Source organism: Anastrepha obliqua, chromosome 2, assembly GCF_027943255.1.
Source record: "Anastrepha obliqua isolate idAnaObli1 chromosome 2, idAnaObli1_1.0, whole genome shotgun sequence".
NCBI classification, from domain to species: Eukaryota; Metazoa; Arthropoda; class Insecta; order Diptera; family Tephritidae; genus Anastrepha; species Anastrepha obliqua.
Window position 1 is genome coordinate 85,972,031 of NC_072893.1, and position 24,190 is coordinate 85,996,220.

At 35.0% G+C, this 24,190-nt stretch overlaps 5 protein-coding genes across 8 annotated transcripts in view; 3 read left to right on the forward strand and 2 right to left on the reverse strand.

The window, feature by feature from the left end:
* LOC129237344 (uncharacterized) overlaps positions 1–17,759 on the forward strand; it is a 63,478-nt gene extending 45,719 nt beyond the window's left edge. For 3 of the 4 annotated variants that reach the window (XM_054872028.1, XM_054872026.1, XM_054872027.1), the window contains exons 3-8: positions 36–253; positions 364–516; positions 5,980–6,109; positions 14,741–14,938; positions 16,398–17,092; positions 17,152–17,759. In XM_054872028.1, coding sequence (XP_054728003.1) covers positions 36–253; positions 364–516; positions 5,980–6,109; positions 14,741–14,938; positions 16,398–17,092; positions 17,152–17,619 — 1,862 coding nt within the window. In that variant the 3' untranslated portion in view covers positions 17,620–17,759. The remainder of the gene's footprint in view (positions 1–35; positions 254–363; positions 517–5,979; positions 6,110–14,740; positions 14,939–16,397; positions 17,093–17,151) is intronic. The other variant, XM_054872029.1, reaches the window with a different exon arrangement.
* The window catches only part of LOC129237343 (mucin-2), a 104,645-nt gene extending 86,458 nt beyond the window's left edge, over positions 1–18,187 (reverse strand). The window contains exon 1 of the mRNA XM_054872022.1: positions 17,813–18,187. Coding sequence (XP_054727997.1) covers positions 17,813–18,005 — 193 coding nt within the window. The 5' untranslated portion in view covers positions 18,006–18,187. The remainder of the gene's footprint in view (positions 1–17,812) is intronic.
* A 233-nt stretch (positions 18,188–18,420) lies between these two features.
* On the forward strand, positions 18,421–20,941 carry LOC129237345 (uncharacterized). The gene is made up of 5 exons (XM_054872030.1): positions 18,421–18,840; positions 18,897–19,200; positions 19,257–19,877; positions 19,954–20,562; positions 20,621–20,941. The coding sequence occupies exons 1-5, from the start codon at positions 18,752–18,754 to the stop codon at positions 20,855–20,857; spliced, it is 1,860 nt and encodes a 619-aa protein (XP_054728005.1). The 5' UTR covers positions 18,421–18,751; the 3' UTR covers positions 20,858–20,941.
* A 226-nt stretch (positions 20,942–21,167) lies between these two features.
* On the reverse strand, positions 21,168–22,195 carry LOC129237346 (exosome complex component CSL4). The gene is made up of 3 exons (XM_054872031.1): positions 21,926–22,195; positions 21,609–21,857; positions 21,168–21,544 (listed from the first exon to the last, which is right to left on the reverse strand). Exons 1-3 carry the CDS (start codon positions 22,109–22,111, stop codon positions 21,323–21,325), a joined length of 657 nt encoding a protein of 218 aa, XP_054728006.1. The 5' UTR covers positions 22,112–22,195; the 3' UTR covers positions 21,168–21,322.
* A 300-nt stretch (positions 22,196–22,495) lies between these two features.
* LOC129237677 (deubiquitinase OTUD6B) lies at positions 22,496–24,159 on the forward strand. The gene is made up of 2 exons (XM_054872562.1): positions 22,496–22,696; positions 22,757–24,159. The coding sequence occupies exon 2, from the start codon at positions 22,806–22,808 to the stop codon at positions 23,760–23,762; it is 957 nt and encodes a 318-aa protein (XP_054728537.1). The 5' UTR covers positions 22,496–22,696; positions 22,757–22,805; the 3' UTR covers positions 23,763–24,159.
* Positions 24,160–24,190: the final 31 nt, after the last annotated feature.

Below are 24,190 nucleotides of genomic sequence, written 5' to 3' on the forward strand. Positions count from 1 at the left end.
ACAATATTTGATTTTACACTTTATTCATTTTCTAGGCATCCCGGCCGCCTATAGCTTCAACAATACGCGGCAATTCCTCGCCGGTTTGAACAGCATCAAAGTACATGACGGCGGTAATTCTTTTGTAGGTATTGTACATGCCTCCGAACTGGTGCCATATGACAGCGCTGTGTTTATATCCACTGCAGTGATACCACCGCACACCGAGCTGGTGCAGGATGCAGCTATAACGCTGTTGAAAAAGCGCATTAGGGTTAGTAGAAGGGAATGCTTGGTAAAATATATATATAATTTAAATCATCTCATTTCGTAAACAGTTCGAAATTAAAATTAATATTTGATTATTTATTTTGCCAACTACAGCTCTACCTTATCTGGTATGGTGAGCGCTCGGTAAGTGAAAATGAAACGCAGGAGGCTGTGGGAGGCATACTCGGCGAGGTGGCCATACGCTCGGGCGGTGAAGTACTTCATCTTGTGGGTAGTGAAAGCTCGCAAGAGCTGGAGGGCAGCACGGTAAGTGTAAACAAATTCTTTTCTAACTAAAATTTTTTATTTCTACTAGCGAGTGATGACAAAAAAATTAGCGTTTTGTTAATTTTCTTTAATTTACGCAACGAATCAGTAGGCGTGAATGGGTATTTAGACATGCTCCGTAGCCTCTGTTGCCAGAAAAAAAATGGTTTTCATAGAGATGTCGTTGAAGCAACGTACCACCCACGAGCTTCACAAATATTTAGCGTTAATCATTTCAAAGTTTCTAGATCTACTTTATATAGAATTCTTAAGGCTATGAGCGTGGAAAAAAATGTGGCAATGGAAGGATTTTGATCATGATTACATATGGTATATCTAAAATTAATGATAAATTCAACAATAAGGATGAAATAAGCCCACGCAACGCCGCCACATAAATGAATTTCCATCAGAGTTATATCTGTAAAACGTTAAGAAACCTTCAAGCAAAGTCCTCAAGTAAAGTTAGTTAGCAGCAAATATCTAAAATAAAGTCGCGATGCCAATAGATGATTCGAAATTTCAATAAAAAGTCATACATTTTAGATGACGTAAGATATTTTCCACTCAGTAAATCTCAGGTGCCTAGATATGTTCGATTTTATACAATACAAATGGCATCAAAATGGCGCTTCAGTGCTACTTGAGGAGTGCCGGACTGGCACTTCAACCATTTCACCCTACAAATGGCATTTCCAAATGAGGCTCTGAAGTGAAGTTGAATTAAGGGCACAAATTTTAACCAAAAGTAATGCGGCCGCCCCAGTAGCCGAATGGGCTGCGTAACTACCATTCGGAAGTGCACAGGTTCGAGTCTCCGTGAAGCACCAAAATGAAGGAAAAGCTTTTTCTAATAGCGGTCGCCTCTCGGCAGGCAATGGCAAGCTTCAAATAGGAGGTGCAGCTCAGCCAAACACCCAATAAAGGCTTGGTTCAAGCTAAGTCTTATAGCTTTGCAGTGAAGTAAGAAGTATTCCTAAGTAAACCAGAAGGAATATTTGACCAGAATTTTGATTTCTTTCTTCAAAAAGTAACATTCTGATGGTAACTATGTCTTTCTGGTCGTCCCACTAGGCCATTAAAACTCAATAGCTTTTAAATAAGCGAAAAGTTAATTTTGTATCAAAAGAGCGGAATCCCACAAGCTTGCCACAATATAGTCCAATAAAGAATTTCTTCGGAAATTTAAGCTTAAGGGTATACGAGAACAACTGGCGAGCTAAAAATTGTGAAGAACGAACTCAAAAAAAGCTAAAATAGCAAATATATTATTGTAAACTTTCTGAGATGCAAATAAACCAAATCCTTTTTACGACGCTCTTAAAAGATTCTAATTTTTGACATCTCCCGTTACAGGTACAGTAAGTTACTCTTATAGCATATTTATTTAATTACTTCCACAGTTTGTTGTTTATTAATTTGTGTAAAATAAGTGGGCAAATTTATTTATGCTCTTTCTAACTCTTTAAACCACACATTACTGCCCTGACTTGTCTCGACCCGAACGCACATTTAATTGCGGCTTGTAATTATAATTAATCGTAATCGTACAACGCTCGACGCTTAGCGTAGTGAGTTAGTTAGTGTGCACACTTTTTCAAATACAAGTTTACAAATAAAAGAAATATTTATTAAAAAATCATAAAACATAGTGAAAATGGCAGAAAATCACAACAAAAAGCGAAAAAACTGGTTTAAATGCTAAATACCGCGGTTAACCGATATTGGTATGGCCGACAAGTTATGGCTGTGAATTCGGAAACTTGTGCAGTTTCCACGCCAAGCACAAAATAGTTCAATTCAGCGAACAGTGGCACATTTTCATATTATACATATGAGAGTAGTTCTAATATGACAACTAAGGCCATTAGTGCCGAATGAAAAAAATCACCTATTTTAATTTGATTAAACAAATAAATATTTAATAATGCGTTTAACATTAAAAGAATCAAATCATGTCAGTCATGTCAAAAATGGCATGACTAAAGAAATAGTTATGCAAGAAATGCTCGTGAAGGTTCATTGACTGTTTATTATTAGCAGCCAATTGAGCAAATAAATTAGCTATTCCTTCTCCTTGTATTTTCTTCATATCGTTAGTAATAATTAAAAAAACCAAAAACACCGAAATATTCCATCAAAATAATTTCTATGAAGAAAAACCTCCCAAAGCAGTATTGCCAGCTGATTGTCAGTTTTGCAGGTAATCTGCCATATATATGTGAACGGGTAGATTAATTTGGTGGATTTATAGGTGATTAATGCATATGTGAACGTATTATTAGATTACTAAAAAAGGACAGATATTATATATTGGACGTATTTTTTTGTTGTAAAGTTCATTGGATTCACCTGAAACTCATTACTTGGAGGTTTTTGGGATCGCTAAATATATGTATATTTGAATTAAGATTTTTAGAATACGAAATTTATGGATCTAATAGTCCTGAAAATAAGCAAACCCTCGATTTGAGATGTTATTTTTTTTACGAGACCTACATAGGCAAAAATGCCGCAGCTGAATGGGCTGCGTGACTACCATTCGGAAGAGGGCAGGATCGAGTCTACGTGCATGAAACAGCAAATAACACAAAAAGTATTTTCTAATAGTGGTCGCTCCTCAGCATGCAATGACAAACCTCCGAGTGTATTTCTGCCATGAAATAACTCCTCGTAAAAATATCTGCCGTTCGGAGTCGGTTTAGGAATGTAGAACACCCAAAAAGGGTATACGCGCCATTTATATTATATAAATATATATTATATATATATGTATATATTTATATAGACAAAGATATATAAATAGCCGAAATCGCTTAAGCAGTTAACGCGCTAATCAAGAATAAAAAAATCTGCCATTTTGAATTTTAAAATAATCTCATGAATTTTTGAATAAAAAAAGACATTCGGCATTAAAAAGGAAACTATTTTAAATAAATATGAAGACTATGAGCAATAATTCAAAACGAAGTCATTTTTGGGCACAAGGACGGCTCAGTTGATGCAGAATGTTTCATAAATATGTATTTATAAATTGATATGACTATATACATACTATATATGTATCTGTATACGTTTGATCAAATAACTTAAGCCGACTTAGCACTTTTTTCCGTCAGGCACTAAATTACTTGCTTTTCTCAAAATATTTAATCATTTATAGCCGTAACTTGAGTAGCCATCTTAATACAGGTTCAATAAAATAATGTAAAGAAGTCACCGTAGCTCAACAAGTAGATATGAAGTGATTACACTTATTAAATATTAATTTTGAAAAACTAGAACAGGTCTATAGGATAGTTAGCAATTCTAAGCAAGTGGAAAAAAATATTTTCCGAGATGGAGAAATTTTCTGTTTTTGTAAAGGCGCAATCCAGAGGTGGAACCAAACCCGATTTATTTAATAAATTTCATAAATATATTGTTGTTGTTTTTTTTCAATAAAAACACTTGTTTACTTCACTCAATTAATATTAATTTAAATATGATAGTTGCAGTTTCTCATTTCTTGTACACTCCTTTGATATCTTGTGCGCATGAGTACACCTAACTTAAACTTACTTTCTAAAGAAATCAGCAATGGAAAAAGTACAAGCTAAAATAATACTCGCATACGAGTACGCACATGGATGACCACGAAAACAAGATGGGTTTAATTTTTGCTAAAGATTTGCAAAAGCATGTTCATTTTCATGAGTAACTATAGTATTAGGTTAAACAACTTAAAACAAAAAAAAACAGCAAAAATTCGTATCAAGTAATTAAATACTTCGTCATTTGAAAAACCAACACACCATGAAGTTGGTGGAAAAACGTATGAAATTGAAAGTTAGTCGGTGGCTATAAAATATGCATACAAACCACCATCACATAGGTATGTACTACAAATACAAGTACATATGTAGGTACAAATAGATTTTTATATGCATTGTCATAGGTGTACGTACACCGCTTTTGGTAAAGCAAAGAATATGAAATATGAACTCAAACGCGTTAAAAATAAACTATACGCCTGTAAAAACGAAATGAATGCCATGGAAAATGTTTTTTTTTTTTCAATTTTCTAATTCTTTGGTTTGGCATTCGTTTGAAACCAGGTTATGGAACGTCAACAAAGTGAAGGGTGACATCCAGTAACTGTGAAAAAGTTGTGGTTGTTGGCAATGTTTAATTTTCACGACTTTAGAAGCGCACTTTTTCAAATGCAGAGACACTTAAAGTTAAATTAAAGATGTTCATATGTGCATAATTATTCGTACCTACATATCTACATATGTACGTATGTAATAGAAGTGGCGGATCTAAAACGTTGCTATGGAGAGGTTTTATTACATTGAACAAAAAAAACCATTAGTTAAAAAAGAACTTTTGTAGGCATCAATGCCTTAAATATTTTCCAAAAGCATTACTTATAAACTATTTGAAAATATGCCAAAATATGAACAAAGTTTGAGGTTCAACCAATGCATGTATCGCGTAATTATATGCGAATGCATTTCCATGGTTTGTTTATAAGGTAGCTGGCTCCAACTAAAACTGAATATTTTTTCTATTCAATCATTCACAACTTCAAAAGAAATTACCAAGAATTGTGGCAGATCAACATGCTTATTAATATACACATATGTCAATATAATATGTATAATATATCGAATTTCAACAAAATGTAAGAATGTGTTAGGTTAGGTTGAAGATATTCGCGACAATTGAACTGAAGTCAAACCTTGTAGCTGTCCCTCTCATGGATCCATGTACCACATACCTTTAATGACTATAGATATAGTCTAAGTAAACAGTAAGATCTGAAATCGTGAAACTTTGCACAGTTGATTTTCTAGTCGATTTATCTCCTGTGCCCAGTTATGTCTAAAAGTTGTGGATCGGCATTATTGGGCCCCTAACTTAGCATCTGTTATTTTTACATCTTTACATCTGTTGTGTTTACATCAATTGAAATTACATGAGTTTTTCAAAAGGTGTCTATTTGTCTACATTAGAGTTTAAAGCAAATTTGAGTTTCGTTAATTCAACAATCGAAATGGTGCTTTTTGTTTCAACCTGAACAGAGTACTCGTAAAACAATATATTGTACATTTTTATGCCGATATTGTTTCCAATTCGTACTTTTGACCCTAAAGTAAGAACTATATTTCCAACTTAGTGAAATGTTTCGAGACTTCATTCTAATGCGCATAGCCACCACAGGGTGTCACAAAAGCTATAAACGTAAAATTTTTATTTTTGTACTAATCTTATTAATTTTTTTAGTTAATAATATTCATTGGCCATTATTTATTGTTAACTAAGTGTGCGAGTACAAATAAAAAAAACCCGTTGTTTTTTTGTCACAGTTTCAAGCTCTCTTGTGGAAAAATGGTTAAACTATTTGCATTGTATGCAATTTGATTAAGTTTTTACTTTTACTTTTATTATATGTATGGTTTTCTCCTTTTCTATGGACAGCTAACACTCGTCGCTGACGCCTATGTGGGCACTCAGGAGGTCGATATACCCGTCGACACGACTCTATCCAGCTTACACGTGAAAATTGATGCACCCATGCGAACGGCTACGATGGAGACGCCCAACGGTGGTTAGTTCACACATATACACATACACACTAACACGACAACGCACACCAAGAACTATATTTTTAATTTATATAAAGCAAATATTTACAAATGTACTACTAATATCAACGGAAACAATTTCAAATTTCGCTTGAATCCCTTTTAGCATTAACACTATGCGACCATTAAAGGCAGCATATTTAACATACAAATAATCCAAGTTCTAACTTAACTTTGAATAACTAGAAGTACTTCACCATAACAATTTAAGCTTTAACGGACTCGGTATAAGTTTTATATTGAAAATCTTATTAAAAAAATTATTTATTTATAAACATAAAATATACTAAAACCCAACTAAAGCTCCAATGCGCAGAGGAGCCAGACTTTTTGCTTCACTGTGCGCCAGTTGCGGGCAGAGAGTTACAAGTATGTAAAATATGATTTTACTAAACTTAGTTTTTAATTTGATCTACCTTACACTCTACAAATGTAAATATATTATCTATACTTATGTAACTTAATTATTTCCTTACGAACTTTTGTTTCTTTTTTTTTTAATCATTATTATACGTACGTACTCTTATGTGTGTCATTATTGTTAAATGTGTCGAAATTATTAAAACTATTATTTTATGTTTTATCGTAGTACAAAACGAAGCGTTAAATAATATATGCATTTTTATAAATGTTAAATTATAACATGTGTTTAGTTTTAAGTTATAAAATAATAAACGTAAAAAACATTTTTGTGTTAGTCATTAAAGAAATAAATAATAACATATGTTTTTATTATTGTATAACAAATGTATAATAGTTAAAGTGCTTAACAAATGCAAAGGCTTCCCGTGTTCGTTACGTTGTTTTGTCCATCAAATGTAAGTATCAATTTTATATGTTTGTCATATTTATATAACATATGGTTATATACATGTGTATGTAAGTACATACATACATACAAGTATAGACATCCTTATCCCTACGTATTTTAGCACTTGGCACGCACAGCTCAACAGTTGCACTTTTGTCACGCACACATACGCTAAATTTTTCACGTGAATAACTTCAATCAAAACAAATAATATGGTTTTACATTACTAATGGATTAAAATGGAAATTATTTTTGTTTTTGTTTTATTATGTATATATTTTTTTTTCGTTTACTTTTCCATTAAAAACAGAAGTATACAAAATTCGATATGAGATTCGTCTCCAATGTTTTTTTGTTGATGATTTTGAGGCTCTATGCTCCAGTGGAAGATAAAGAAAACGATGAAGATGACGGTGAAAAACGCTTTTGAGGTGCAAAACGATTTAGGGTCCTTACTTCGCGTATAAAAACGTCGTACCGTTTTGGCCGTTATTTTCTGAAAAACCTGACGGATTGCAGACTTACAGGTCTGGCACAAAAATTTAGTTTGGAAAATTACTTTTATTCAATTCAAAGTAAAAAATGTGTGAAAATAATACAAAATTAAGCATCAATTTACTTTTACTCGATATGTACACCTTTTGCTTTGAATTTGAAAGCAATGGTGTGGACGTTATGAAGCTCGGAACGTTGTTTTTTAGCCGTTCTTGGTTCACTTGAGCTTTGTGAGACGGTGCCGAATCCTGTTGAAACGTCTATGGTCTGCCACCGAAATGTTTGTCTGCCCACGGCTTCAAAGCAACCTCCAGAATACTTTCCCGATAATATTTCGCATTTACCTTGATGCCAGGCTCGATGAAAACGATTGGAGAGCGCCCATCTGCGGTTACAGCGGCCCAAACCATTACCTGCGGCGGATGTTGCCTCCTGGTGGCCAATCGTTTTGGGAGTTTACGAATTGCTTAATTTGAAAAATTTTCTCGTCAGAAAACACAATGTTCAGAAATTTACCGCTTTCGGCCAAGCGAAGCGACTTGTTACTGCTTTGGTGTGAGATCATGCGACCTTTCGATCTTGTAAGGCTTGACTTTGAGATCAGTTTTCAGTGTGCGACGGATGCTACGGTCAGATATTTTCATTTTTTTCGCCATTTGATTGGCACTTCGTGGGAGATTTTCGCTAACGAACAATCGCGTGTTCTGATTTTCCAGCCAAATATAATACAATCACACTGTTATGTTTGAAATCCATTACCGATTTTATTTTCTCGCGTTTACTCTCGGCGAAATGCTTCCGCGCGCTTGTAAACAATATTTTGGACTGTCATTTAGCCAACTAACAGACAGCTGATGCCCGTGCATCTTCCTGCGCGAGCGGTCTGAAGTTGGTTACACTTCGAGTGTCGCACCCTGCAATCTATACTTAAATTAAAGCTTGACTCTTACACGTCAATAGTCAAAAACTGAAAAAGTTTTGAAAAAATGTTTCAATTTGATGACCTTAGCTCAACTTCTTTGCACACTTCAAAAAAACTTTATATACAATAAAATTACTAATTGCAACAAAATCAGAAATTCAAAGGTTCACGGGCAATTGTAATGCCTAACGAATGCAACGGCAGCGTAAAAGAGAGGTAAAAACTCTCTCTAGTAAAGTCAGCTTCGAGATGTAGAAGAAAAGTTTAAAGAGAAAGATACCACCATGTGACTCCCCCCTATTAATCGATCCCACGACCCTCGGTTCTACGTTACCTGCCACTCCAACAGTATTCTTCAAAAATATATGTACGCATGTGCAAACATTTATGCTGTTAATTCAAATACTCCTTTTAGAACTTTGATCTCGAAAAATTACGGATATTGTTTGATCATACAGATAATTCAGACCCGGTCGATGTGGAGTTTTCAATGTCTTCGCCTTGATATTACGAGGCATTATGTAATATTTGTTTGGAAAATAGTATTTTTGTTTTTAATAATAGTTGAGACTATTTTCTGTAAAAAATTAATTTTCGAGTTATATTCAAATATGTCCAACAAATCAGTTTAAATAAAAAAAATGCTCTAGCAAAGCGCTAGATAATGTGCTCGTATATTTACAAACAGTTTGTCTCATAAATCTTTTCATATAAAAAGATTTGACAAGGAAAAATGTTTGAAATCGATTTCGAAAGTTATGCTCATATTTATTTGTTAATTTTTATAACAAAAAAACTGAATATATTCTTCCGCGATTTGTAAAAAACAAAAATTATTTATTTAAAGTGTTTAGAAAAAAATGCAATTACAAAAACTTGTTATATGCGGCACTGTCTCAAAATTCTTTTCATATATTTGTTATTTATTATCGATTGTAACCTCCTAGGCATTGGATGAATTTAGTTTGTTTTGGTCATATTTCTGTGGAATATTTTCTCATTCCTCTTTGAAGCACCGTTTTGTTTTTGTTTGGACCCCTTTTTTACTACTACTTTCGTTTCTAAACGCGGTCATTAATTTTCAATTGGCAATTTAGGCGGGAGTATCTAGCACTGTTGAACAATTACTTTATGTACCAATCAAGGTCTGCATATGTAGCACTTGGGCTTGGGATCATTATCTTGGTATACATAATTTATTTGGATTTTCTGGATTAGTGAGTTCAAATTTTTGCACACTTCGTTTCAAATTGTTACGTAAAATGTTTGAATAAATTTCTTTTGGCATGTTGTGTCCAATCATTTTAATATCAATAACACTTTTGCTACAAACACAACCCCCTACCATTACATTTAGTTTCTCAAATTTCACTGTGGAAATAATGTTGTTGTTTTGTAGTGCAGTTAACGGCTTCCTCTAAACTCTGTTGGGTCCATGGTAGTTATTTAGCATTATTTTTGTCTCATCACAAAAAACGAACCACATTATCCCAATATTCCACTGAGTGCGAAAGTTGAATTAGAGCAAAAGAAAGTCGTTTGACAACATTAGCTTGCGATAGTTATGACTTTTTTCTTGCACTTCTTGATAAAAGTTTTTGTTTTAAAAAGAACTCTTTGGACCGCTTCGTGACCTACTTGTTGTTGTTGTTGTTGTAGCAGTATCTTCGCCCTGTCAGTGTAGTGTAATTACCGGTCGTCTTCGTCTAGATCATCTAACGGTAGGCCCAGGAAACTGGCAGTTTCGACGGGTTGGGTCCAGAGGGAGAGAGGTGTTAGATGAGTGGGTTTGATGGGGCATGTGAAGAGGTGGTTAGTGTCGTGCGGGGTACCTTCACATGCTGGACATATGTTTAGTATGTCGGGGTCGATTCTGAATAGGTAGGAGTTTAACCTGCTACAATATCCAGAACGTAATTGTGCCAAGCTTACGCGGGACTCTCGGGGAAGCTGGAGCTCTTCGTCTGCGATAGGTGGTGGTTGGACTCCGATAACGGCATTCGGGGGTCGGGAGCTTAAGAAGGTGGTAAGGGTCTCCCGATGAATGTCGTTAATTGCCTGTCTGTATACTGTCTGATCCTGGAGTGGTCTGTCCGTTTTGTCCTGGATCTCGTCCACGTAGTTGAGGAAGTGTCTCCTGATGTGCCTGGGAGGTGGCTGAGGCTCGAGCAGGTGTCTGCATGGGTGAGGCCTACGGTGACACCCAAGCAGAAACTGCTTGCCGAGCATTTTGTTGTGCTCCTTAACCGGGAGCATGTGCGTCTCGTCATGCAAATGTTGGATAGGGGACATCAGGAGACATCCTGTCGGAACCAGTGATACGCAGTGGACGAAGCCTCAGACCTGCCAGAATACTGCCATCGTGACCTACTTTCATACCTTGGCGAACTTCCAAATCTGTGACTAATATTCTAAGGCTCCACTGCAGTTTTTCGTCAACTTGTTTCACTATTGACCGTTCCAGCCTTGGTATGAGCTTCTTTGGTCTAGCACTAGAGTGTTTTAACTCTAACAGATTTGCGTTTTCTTCGCGATTTATAATGTTGTCCACTGTCCTTACATAAATAGAAAAAATTTCGGGCCGCTGTTTTACTAATTTACTTTTATGGTAATCATTCCAAGCACTAAGAAAATAATGATACTATACAACATTACATTGTGAAAAGAATTACGAGACAAACTGTATTTATTACGTCCGTTTGGAAATTAATTGCGCCAATCGTAATAGCGGCCGCTAGAGCCAAATGGATTGGTACGTGACTACGATTCGGTAGTGCCTGGTTTGAAGCGTCAGGCTTCATAGAAAAATTTGTTTCTAATATTTCTGTAATGAAAAAGCTCGTCATAGAAAACCATTTGTCCTTCGGAAGCAGAAGAAATTATAGATAAATAGAAAAAACATAAGACACACACCACAAATAGGAGGAGCTCCGCCAAACACCCAACAAAGGGTGTAAGCGCGATTATAATATACATATGTATATAAATATATGTGATATTTCTCATGTCAAGCCACGTACTGGCATTTTTACATTAAAAAAAAAACAGACCAAGGCAAATCCATACAAGGTGATACCAGTAGAACAGCTGATTATTTCACTGCAATTTGGTTGTTTGAGTGTCGAAGTAAGAGTTTTTGAATTATTCTTTTTTATTTTTTGTTTGTATTCTGACTGAAAAAACAAAAACACTGGTACAACTACATTGTATAGATTCGGCTTACACCAGTCCTTTCTTTTTAGTGGCAGTAATTCAGATGAATGACGGAATCGGAAAATTATAATATCCGGTATTGACACGTATTTTATAAATGCGCCTCTTAATTACAAGAATGTGTTCAAAGAGAAGTTTGTTTGACTATGGTTATTATTCTTATTTCGGCAAAGCCATTAAATATTTACCACACTCCGTCTACCTTATATACGGGTCACTACGGAAACATAAACCTAAGTGTAGTGGAACGTGAGTGTGTATGTTGTGTGTACCTAGATGTGTATGTATTTGACTGCGATGTACCTAGGCAAAACAAATTTACACAACGTACAAATGTACATAAATAATATATCCTGCTGAACCTAATTACGTTATACTGGACTTCATGAAATGGTGTGCGTGAATTAAATAAGTAAATTAGAGTATTGAATTGTATATTTAATAAAGACATTCCTATATGCATAATCTGTTGAATATTAAACGTTAGCATTTCTTGAATTTAATCACACTCCCGTTACCTAATTTCAGTTTAACAGTAACACAAGATCATTCAGATATATTTAATTTTTAATGTTGTCTTGTAGATTTTAATAAGAGTTAGTTTAAAACTACATATTTGATACTGCTTCTCACACTATCACTTTCCTACAGATTGTTTTCACTTCTATTTGCAATCTTTCTTACACGCAGTTTCTATTGCTCACTTTTTGCACCAAACAAAGTTATAATACGAATACATAAACACACACGAATGCGAATTTACAATGTTTTTTCCTATGAGTGAGTTTCAAAACAGCCGATTACGGACAACAAAATTATATGTCACAAACAGCTGACAAGTGTAGTAGCGTAGCCACATGTGCGATCTTGAGTTATTGAGTTGCCACATAATTTACGGCTACGACTTTAATGCGGCATTCATGCAGAAATTTAAATACGCAATTTGAACGTAGGTTCGAATCTCGGTGAAACACCAAAACTAAGAAAAATATTTTTTAATAGCGGTCGCCCCTCGGCAGGCAATGGCAAACCTCCGAGTGTATTTCTACCGTGAAAAAGCTCCTCATAAAAATATCTGCCGTTCGGAGTAGGACCCTCCATTTGTGGAATAACATCAAGACCCAAAAAGGGTGTATGCGGCGAGCTCTATATATACATTTTTTTTTAATCTCCATTTATTTCATACAACTGTCATAACAATAACAATAAGTACTATTTTTACCTACAATTTAAAGAAGAATATATATATATAGAAAAAAGCATTGCTCTTCCGAAGTGTGTTCATGGTGCAGCATTTATTAAAAGTGTATCATATTTGTTCTTGTTGTTGAAAAGCAATGTAATTGAGAACATTTTCAGTGATTTGAGGTAAAAAGCTTGGATGGATGCTTGTGTTTTATGTAAATTAAGATGTGGCTTCATTTTGCAATCAGTGTGAACATCGTTAAATAAAGTTTACCTTACTTATGGTAAAAATATATTTGTCTATAATAAACACCTCGATTTGCGAAGTCAACCAATTTCGTGCAACAATCTTAGAAATCGTGAATTGTTACGAAAGCGCTCAAAATGTTATTCGAATTAATCAATTTTTCAAAATTACGGTGTTGCTTTCAGCATTTAGATTCTTAACCACACATCTACACCTTCTATTGGTTATGTTAAAAACAGCTCTACTAAAACACAACTTTTAGATGAAGACCGCGAAATTAATTCTTAAAACGTATCTGTCTTACAAAATTTCTTGCCATCACCGGCTTAACATCAGCTGACATTGACAGCTCAATTTTCATTATACTGCGCCATTTGCGTGCGCGAAACCGCGATCTCATTTTGAAAATGAAATATTTAGATAGCAAGGTGCCTAAATAAGAAAACGGAACAAAATCAAAACAGAAATTTTACAGATGTTAATAGTCTAGGCAGGCGGTGACCTTATTGGGATTTAACAACTTAATTCGGAATTATCTCAAAACTTAAACTTAAGTGCAACTAATACAGATTGACCATTCGACTTAATTCTCTCAATTTAGGCGGATTAGGGGGTAATTTCGATGGCAACATTGCCCAAAAATTACGGTTAACATCTGTTGTGAATGAAAAATAATGCAACTTTTAAAGAGATGAACAATAATGACTGGTTGCAATGCTCATTTGCTCTAACACAATCGAAATTATATTAACTGTTTTGATATTTCGAAGCAATTTGAGAAATTGCAATTACAGATTTTTTTCAAATAGATAATTATTTCTTAGTATCAGGGCAGCGAATACCCTTATTTGTTGCCTGCGGTCCATCTTTTACTGACAAAACTATCCAAGAAGAAAATCAGCTGTTCATTAATCAGCGAAATAACCGTATGTCACTACAATTTTATCGGTCGTTTCCACGGCAGTCGGTTCTATGTTACCGAAACGACCCGGATTTATATCCGGCCAAGGATTGCCACTCCAGCAGCATTCCCCGTATGTAAGAATGGGGAATGTTTATGCTGCTACAACAACAACAATTTTATCGGAATTAACTGTGCCGGGAATCCCGATTAACGCCGTCGTCTGTATAAGCTATAAAATACAAAAACTATTTAACAATTAGGTAGAGAAGTTCGTATTGATATGCGTTCAGCATAAACGACCTATAACATTACAAATTAGTACGTGGAAAGCTTTGTTTATGAATTACATGCATGAAAACACATTTCAAATTTCGATTTTTAAGATTATACAATTTAAACAATTTTTTTTTGTGTTTAAAAAAAGTTATATAAAATGTCCAAATTCTCAAATACCACAAAATAGAGATGAATCTCTCGCCACACTAAGATTTTTATTATTGTAATTTTAACAGGTCCTCGCAAGCTTAACTGTTTACACAATAGAAAATTGTACAAAAATATATATTCACTAAATGAGAAAATGCACTTAAAAGTAGTATGAAAACAAATCAACATCAATGTCTCACATACCAACCTATTTCTTATTATATATTTCTATTTTGTTTTAGTTTTGTAAAAAATATCACCGAGCCATTATCATCATATGTCATAGTATAACTGTTTCAATATAACCTTTGTTTATTTATATGACTCACATTTTTTATAATCTTCGGACTTTGCAACTCAAGCTTTTTAAATATTTTCTCGCACACAATAGATATTAATTTAAAGAAACTGGTAAAATTTAAGTCACATATTCTTACACTTGGCGCGGACGATCACCGACTAGATGCTTATGTACCTCTGAATAAACTACGCAAAGCCACTGTTTATAAATTGAAAATGGTTCCAGACTCCCTGAATGATGAGTATAAAGTTTTTGTACGAGCCGAACGCAAATCTGATTTATTTTTAGGTAAGTAAATCATAAAGTCTGGAAGTAATTCAGTTTCAATTTCGATTATGCGCACATTGGTCGAGAGTAAGAATTACCGTTCCGTAGAATGTTTAAAGTGTTACTAAATGTATGAAAAAATAGAAAAGGGAAAACAAGCAGTCGCTGGTTTTGAATGAAAATAGCCGGTTAGTATAGTTTTCGAACGTAAAATCTTATGTTGATGCAATTGTACATAGCACATATGCTAATGCAACTTTGAGACAGCGACTATGACGCAGATGCGTCTCAATATGTGATAAGCATGAATAAATATTCCAACATGCGTTGATAACATATTCACCCAGGATTGGCATGATTAAAGCGGGCCAGCGGGTAACTTATGAAAAAAATAAGAATTGTGCACATACATATGTAAAGTGTGCACATGAATAGGAAATACTCTACATACTCGTATATACAAATGATAATAATTTCAACACAAATAATTGCTGCAAACTGATAGAGATGGAAATAATAAACTATAATTTATAGATGTTTGTCTTCATAACATGAATTAATCTATTTATTATTAAAGCTTACAGAAATATCAATTGCAAAATATCATTTTTGGGAAATTTTACAGTGACGTAAAGAGTTCAGTTTTATTTATTATATATTATATTATTCATTTCGTTACATATATTATATATGTAATTGATATATAAACTTGCTATGCGAGGTATACATTCTAAAAGAAGATCTAGTACTTTTCATGTTAGTTTGAGGGTAATATACGAGAAAGCTTATTATAAATATATACAGTTTTTTGTGTGCGCCTTGGTGGTAATTCGATTTGATATGTAAAACGTTGTATTTGGTATTTATAACTCAAAATTCAAACGAAAACAAATCCTGAACTTTTCAGACAAAAATATAGGCGGAAATTAACCGCCAGTCCAAATTAAATTTTACAAAAATGTGCGCGAATGTATAAAGTCCCAATTCCAGACCGAATTTCGGCTTCCTTACTTGTTTGTTAATTTGCTTTTTTATGATCTAAGTTTTTACATCTCCTATGTAGATAATAAATAGATATTACTTTTAATTATTTATGATAAAATATGGAACAGACATTTTAAATTAAATATACACATACGTTTGAGATGAGATAATTATACCACCTCAATTACAAATAAAATAGTCTTTCAATTTTGGCTTGAAGTACAGATTTAGAGTCGTATCAGTCGGGTCTGAAGAATTTGCGAAAAAGTTAAACTCCAATATTATTATTATTACTTTTTTATTATAACTTTTATTATTATTATTATTTTTCTTTATTCTAATTTTTTATTTTTAATATTATTTTTGTTTTTCTTAAAGAATTGAATACAGTTCTTAACTAGTTCGAGTCATTATTTGTGTTCATTAGTCAAATTATATATTGCGAATAAACCATAATGTAGTCATTAATTTCATTTCATTTATGTATTTATTTTAGATGATCTCATTAAACGCTTTGACGATTATCTTATTCAAGGTCGAAGCACATATCCCTTACGTTTGCATGATTCACGTTTGAATAGTTTAACAGGAGCATTTACCGATAAAACTATAATAACGCACAGCAATTTACGTTTCGCTAACGATGAAGAACTTGGAGCAATTTCGGCTGAAATCTCTACATTAGACATAGCATCTGAACAAAAACCAAAAAATCAGGTTGAAACCTTTTCCGATATTGAAATACATAACCACCCGGTGAATTCATCTAACCACACAGGAGTGCCTACGGCAATAATAAATGTAAATACTAATCCTAAAGGCGTAACGCGTGGAGCAACAGCCACGTTGTTACAACGCGATGTTACGAAAATCGAAATGGGCCTGCAATCGCAGCTGCTTTTGGCTCCAGGCACGTTGGGCACACTACAGTTTGAAGTCACTAACACTCGCACAGAAGCGATTTATCACAATATACAGGTGGTTGACGAAAGACGATTTCTTTTGCGCCTCAATCCGCAAAGTATTTTTTTGCGACCTGGAGAAATGACAACAGTTACTGTAACAGTTTTGATACCGAATGGCACACCTCTGGGAACCATTGATAAAATTATATTCACCTGCCATGGTGGTGGTACCTCATCGTTGTCACTTAGCTTGAAGGTAGTGAGCTCTTCTGCAATTGACGAACAGGTAATTAATTTTGAAATCCACAAAACATTAAATGTTTAAAGAAGTTATCTCATTTCAAGGATACAACAGCACCTTCAGTTTCGTGGACGTTTGGCAGTCGGTGTGAGAACGTTAAAGCAGGGTCATCCAACTGCGCTGAACAATTTTGGACACTAGACATAACGGCACAAGATTGGCAAACGGGCATTTTGCGTTTGCAAACTTTACCTTCTGGTAGACTGCTGTATCGAAATGGTTATACTGTAGGTTCTACAGAGCCATTAAAAGCTACTTACATAGCAACGTGTTGTGAACCAAAAGTGGCAGTTACAGCATTCGATGTTACAGGCAATCAGCGTTCATATAATATAGATGTACGCGATTTAGTGCTCAATGAAGCTGCTATAGCTGCCATTGTACTAGGCTCACTGTTGCTCCTTCTCTTGATTATACTATTGATTTGGGGAATTGTTTGGTGTTGTCGAAAACGTCAAGTTTCACTAGACCTACCCACATACCTCTCACATTCCACACGTAGTATGGAGTAAATTTAGAATAAGGGAGAAAAATAAATGATAAGAAACAACTTCGCAAGTTTTTTTAATTGATTAATTTTCCACGCACATTTATGTATTAAACTAAATAAACAATAAACTTTGAATATTGCCTACTGCATTTATTTAGTTAACATTCGGAATGCAACAAGTTGTTAAGTTTTTAATGGAAGTGAAAACAACTTACCTCGGTTAATAGCCACCGGTGGTAATAGTAATGGCTTATTTGGAAAGTCATCAAAAGTTAGCCCTGTTACTGATGCACTCAAGAGGGGATTTTTGACAACAGCAGCAGTTGTTGGGAAACTTGGGGCAACTGGCAAAATAGATGCAGTTGTAGCCGTTGGACGTGACGTGTCACCTTTCAGCTTCTCTGACATACTTCTCCGATGATTCCAAAAGCGCAAAAACACGAATATCTTTTCTATTTATACTTTTACACACTTTGGTAACACTTTAAATAGCGAAAGGACGCAAAGATGTGACCAAAACACAAATAAATGTAAACTAAAGAAATTTGTAAAATAGAAAAACTTTCCGAACAAGATGCAAAACAGCAACAGACAAAAAGTATTTAGATTAAAGGGGTGTTTGTGGTAAAATTGCATTATTCATGAGGGGTGGACGGGAATTCTTTCTACTGTCAGTTTGTGAATTGATAAGCTATCTTCTGTCAAACGAAAAATTACATCAACCTGCTTTATCGACTAAGCATTGCATTTATATGGAAAACTCTCAATCACCACAATCTATTTATGCTTTCTCTGCGTCTACTTCAATTTTATTATTCCACCATGATATTTTTTCTTTTAGTTCAAAATTTTTTTGTTCACGCATATTTGTTTAAATATTATTTAGAGATACCAAACCTTTACATTTTACGAAACAAATTAAGATCGCGGCAGCCCTACACCATCAGCTGATGGACAACGTGTTTTCATTTGGTCAACCTATAGCCAACTTCACTTTCCCTCATGTACATACATCGAACTGTGTATACATACTAAATTTATAAACATTTTGCCGTGCCGGTTTAGTTTTTTCATATTGAATGAAAATTCTAATTCTTACCAGAGGAGGCATATTTATTTGATATAAATTAGCGAAGCCGCAAAGGTGCTAAAAAATGGAGGTAGTTCAAGAATTACAGGAACGCGCTTTGCCCGTTTATGAACAACTGAAGAGATACAATATTTGTGACGACCATGAGATCAGGTAAATACGCCCGATGGCAAACAGTTACGAGTTTTCTAATATCCATTGACTTACAGTGAATATAAGCAAAAGCGGGAGTCCTTCGCTCTGCAACTCACGCAGAAAAGTGTCAACAGTCGCACTTACGTAGAATACATTATATTGGAGCGCAAAATGTATCGCTTGGTGGAACGAAAAGAAGCCAGTTATAAAACAGAGCTAAGAGGTTTAAAGAATAATCTTATAAATCACATTACAAAATTGTACCGCGAGTGTCTTCACAAGTTTCCTGAGGCCGAAAGTTTGTGGAATCATTTTATAGAGTTCAGTAAACATTCAAATCCAGCACAAGTACTCGGAATCTACGAGAAAATGCTCTCAGTAAGATCAAATAATAATAATTTAAAGGTTCAATATTTAAATTACTTGTTTTGTAGTATCACGGCTCCAACGAAAAAAATTGGGTTGAGGCTGCGCTTTGGGCTTTTAGCAACGATAGTGACAGTCTTGTTTGGCAAGATATATGCACGCGAGGCTTGCAACGTCATCCTAATGAAGAAATTCTGACTAAAACATTATTCGATTTGTTAGTCTTTGTAGCCCACAAACGGGTAGAAGCTGGGCAAAAACTAGATTATGAAAGCTCTTTGCGGCAAGCAGAATGCGTTTATAGAAACAGCCGTACAACCATTACAAATTTGCCATTTTTCCTCGGACTAGTGCAGCGGTGCGAGCATTGTTCATTTATCAATATCACAGCTAGCTTGCAATTAAATATAATTGAAGATCTATTAGAGCGTTACCCTTCACAAGAAAAACTCTGGGATTTTTTGGCACAGCGGGAGCTGCGCGGCTTCGCTTTAAATGATTTAAGGGAGCATGCTAAAAGAAAGGAATCTGGAGTTTCAATCGCATCGGATAATGGGCAGGCTAAAGATGGTACCAATCAAGGTGCGTCGAAGAGTAATACCCTTTTGTTTAAGCCAGTTTTTAAGGACCGCTCAATGAGGCAACGCATTGAACTTTGCTCGAAAGTATACGAAACGGCATTAAAAACTGTAAGTAAACTGATTTTTGAAAGAAAGTATGTGTAAAAAGTGTTAATTTACGTTTTTATTTTATTTTCAAACACAGCTGAAAACCCGTACTATGTGTCATGATTACATTAGCGCCATGTTAATAATAAATGAAAATAATGAAACAGATTTGAAAACCAGGCGCAAGTATCTAGCAATGGCTCTGAAAATGGGCCATGAATTAGGTCTGATGAGTGAAGAGCACTATTGCGTTTTTCTGCGTTTGTTAATCGTAACTGAAACCGGCAGAAAAATCGCCGAATCTATGCTAAGTGAAGTATGCTCTGCTTACAAATCAGTGAAATTGTATGAAGTATGGATCTCATACTACATTAGTCAAAATGCATCGGATATGGTAGAAAAAATCCATGCGAAAGCCGTGAAAGACCTGGGAGATAAATCTGGACCCATATTTGAATTAGCTATTCAATACTTCAAAACTAGATACGATGAAGACCGTTCAACACTTGATCGACTCTACCGCGACGCTATTAAAATGACAAGTCCTAAATTCGGCATATTTCGCGCGCAGTATCTAGAATTTTGTATGATTAATTCTCCCTTTGATAAAGTGCGCAAAGAGTATGACCATTTAAGTCAGTTGCCACCGCCCTGCCTGCAGTTACATGAAAAAATGGCTGAACTAGAATCCCAAGTTATTTTAAAGGTGAGTAATACATTTTGTAAACAATATCTGCGTGCTCTAATTAGCCTTTATATTACAGACTAAAAAAGATACTGAACGTCGACGTCAAGTCTATGAAAACATGGTTTTGCAGTTTGGAAAGGAAAATACTTCTGTCTGGATGGAGTATGTTCGTTTCGAGTGCTCATTTGGTGATAAAAATCGTGTAACGCACATCTACGATCGTGCGAAGGCTACACTCAATGAAAATTTAGTGTATCCCTTTCAGATGGAGTACGATTTAAAAAAGGAAAATTTTAAATCCGAAACTGAATAATTTAGACTAGTGTGTAACAAATATAATATGGAATCTATAAATAAATCGAAAGTAATGGAACCGAGAAAAATCGGGGATAATCAATATACCCATAGTAGTAATTCGTTTTCATTTTAATATTTACCAACCAATTAAACAAGTTGCAAAACAGTTATTCGTGGGAACGAAATTATTTAGTAATCAACTCAGTCTAAATAATCCTAATAAAACATTACAATTCGCGTCACAACATACTAAATGCCTGCGGTGCTTCTTTTCATCTCTTCTATTTCAAACATTATACTGTTAGAACATTATTCCCAGATGAAAATAAGTTGTTCAAGTGTTTATTAGGTTTAATTTTTCTTAAACAAAAATTGTATAAAAGGTGAACTAAGCGGATGAAGAATGCGAATCGGTTTCTTCATCTACTCAATAAAAATCTAATTTACCATTTTTAATGCCAGTAAAATTTGGGCACTACTACTACTTCTCTTGTGGCAGCTCTGTTTTTAAGGAACTTTCTGCAACTATTTTCGCAACTTTCCGAGGCTCCTTTACCAATGTGTCGGGACATTGCATTTCCGTCCAACTAACAGGCACCATTGGTGGTCCACTCGCACCACTTTCACTAGAAGTCGCAACCACTACGCCTAATTCATTTTCCGCAGTACTTAGTTGATAACAGGATAACTCTGTTTGAGGAAGCTAAAGTAAATACATCATTGATATTAATAATACTATTACGTATAAAAGAACATAAATTAATTACCACTCGTGCTAGTATGACATCGCCCGCACGAAATGATTTATACATTTCGACACGATCCTTTTCGGTGGCACGAACATCTTCCTTTCGTACAATTCCTCTATACGTACGTTCAAGTATGTGGTCTCCGATGCAGATTATGGAACACTTTGCAAAACGTTGATTCACTTGTAGGACACGCGCCGTTATTACATCGCCTGCTACAGGTACAATAGTCTGACTGCCAGCACATTTTACTTCGATATATTTACACTATTTGCCGGACATGTGCAAAATTTTATGAATATACAAATTGATTTCAAAGTTATTGCATTACTTACCTTGTCCTTTTCTTTAACCCGCACGGTACCAGCCAATGTAGCATAAATGTAACCGCCCCGTTCATATGTGCCTTGACCTGCAACTATGGTCTCCTCGGAAAGACATATTCTTTGTCCCGGTAAACATACAACCTCTTTTATATCCTCTAAATTACTTGAAGTAGCAAGACTGGACTGAAGTTCCATGATTTTCTCTAATCATTAACCACTAATAATGTTAAAAAGATTAAAATATTTAAACATGCCACACAGCTGTTTAAAACTGTCGGCTAGGCAGTTCACGGGATCACCGCATTACCATGAATATGTTTAACACTTGATAGAAGATGATTGTTCTATCGATATGCAATCGATGGAATTGTTTCATACAGGTATTTAGGTGAAAGAAAAAATACAAAAAATAATCAGAGACAATCTACAAATTATGAATTTAATAAAATTTATTTTTAGCTTATGATAGCCGTCGCAATGGAAAAAATGTCCACTTACACACAAAATATTATATAAAAAAATACTTTGGAACTATCAAAAATCATCTATTTTAATGATAGTTTCGATAGTGCTATCGATAGTTTGCAAACTCTAAACCAATCGCTATTACCATATAAATTGTGTAAGAATAACACATATCTGGAAAGCAAAAGTTGAAACCGGTGGAAGGAGGAATAACCTAAAGTTCCACCAAAAAATTTTTTTCGGCAATCAAGGAAAATCGGCCTAAAAAGGAATAACTAAATTTGACTGCGGTTCCCATCTTTTGCTTCATCATAAGTATGTATATGCACCATTTGTTCATACTTCGTTAGAGCAATTAATTCTTATTTTGTTCAGTTATTTGTGAAGCCAATTGTTGATCCAAACAGTGAAATCATAACTGAAAATGTCGCATTTGACCACCGAATCTGAACTGTCTGAAGCCTTGTCTGGCATATCACTAGAGGATGTGCTCACTAGACATCGGCGGGAGCGCAAGAATTTGCAAGCTAAAATACAGGCCTTGAAAAAAAATGCTCCAAAAAATGATAAAAAGAAACGTAAAGAAACAATGGAAGAAGTGGCACGCTTGGAGAGCGACTTAGAAAAACGGCAAGCGACTGAATTAGCAGAGCTAGAAGAAACACAACAGAAGGAAGAACCCTCTTCCCAAAGAACATCAGATGAGCCGCAAGACGATTTAAAAGAGGAGTTGTGCAATGACGAAGGAGAAGAAAACACATGTACTACTCAACGCGTTTCCAAAGCACAAAAACGACGCGAAAAGAAGGCGAGGGAAGCCAGGCAACGAGAGGAGGATATACGAGCTGCCGCTGAGGACGCAAAATTTGCGCCAAAAGCTGTTGAAGCACGTACTATACAGGCAAAGTTGTTGGATCGAAAATTAGCTCCACATAGCATACCCTCCGATGGTGATTGTCTCTACAATGCAGTTCGCCATCAGTTATCTCAAAACGGATTAGCGGCCCACAGTGTACAAGAGCTACGAAATGAAACTGCTAATTATATACGCGCTCATAAGGATGCACTTATTTGTTATATGACAAATACAAAAACTGGTAATTTGCTTACCGACTCTGAATTTGAGCAATACTGTGAGACACTACGTACTACTCCAGCGTGGGGTGGGCAAATTGAATTAAAAGCTCTATCTTCGGTATTAAAAGTACCTATTGAAGTGCTGCAGGCGGAAGGACCACCTACTACGCAGGGAGCAGACGAGTTTGCGGGTCCAAATCTATTAATAACTTATCACCGGCACATGTATAGTCTGGGTGAGCACTACAATTCAACCGTACCCATAGACCAAGCAGATACCGGCAATACCAATGAAAGTGGATAGAAATCCTAGCAACCGTTATGTCTCTTAGAAAAACTATATATAAAGGAGCAAGGCGAATTCAATAAAGGTGGTACATATTTTACATAAGGCCGCCTCAAAGTAGGAAACAAAGAAGTGATTTATTTATTTTATAAAAAGCTTTCTCAATTTAAATTTATTATACAAAATTTCAATTTTCAAATTTCAATGTAAATAATACATTTCGTAACTTAATTTTGTGCTGATATCCGAAGATACCCGGCGAAAGAAAAAAAAACGCTGCTCTACTGATACCACCATTAATAGATTCGTCTTGTGCAAGAGTTTAAACTACACCTCGATAAGACACGTCGAGTTTGAGTGACGAACATATTCATATTTATAAAGACATTTTATGTAAACTGTTTAAAGAATGACAGAAATATTCAAAATTTTTGGAGTTCTCTTAT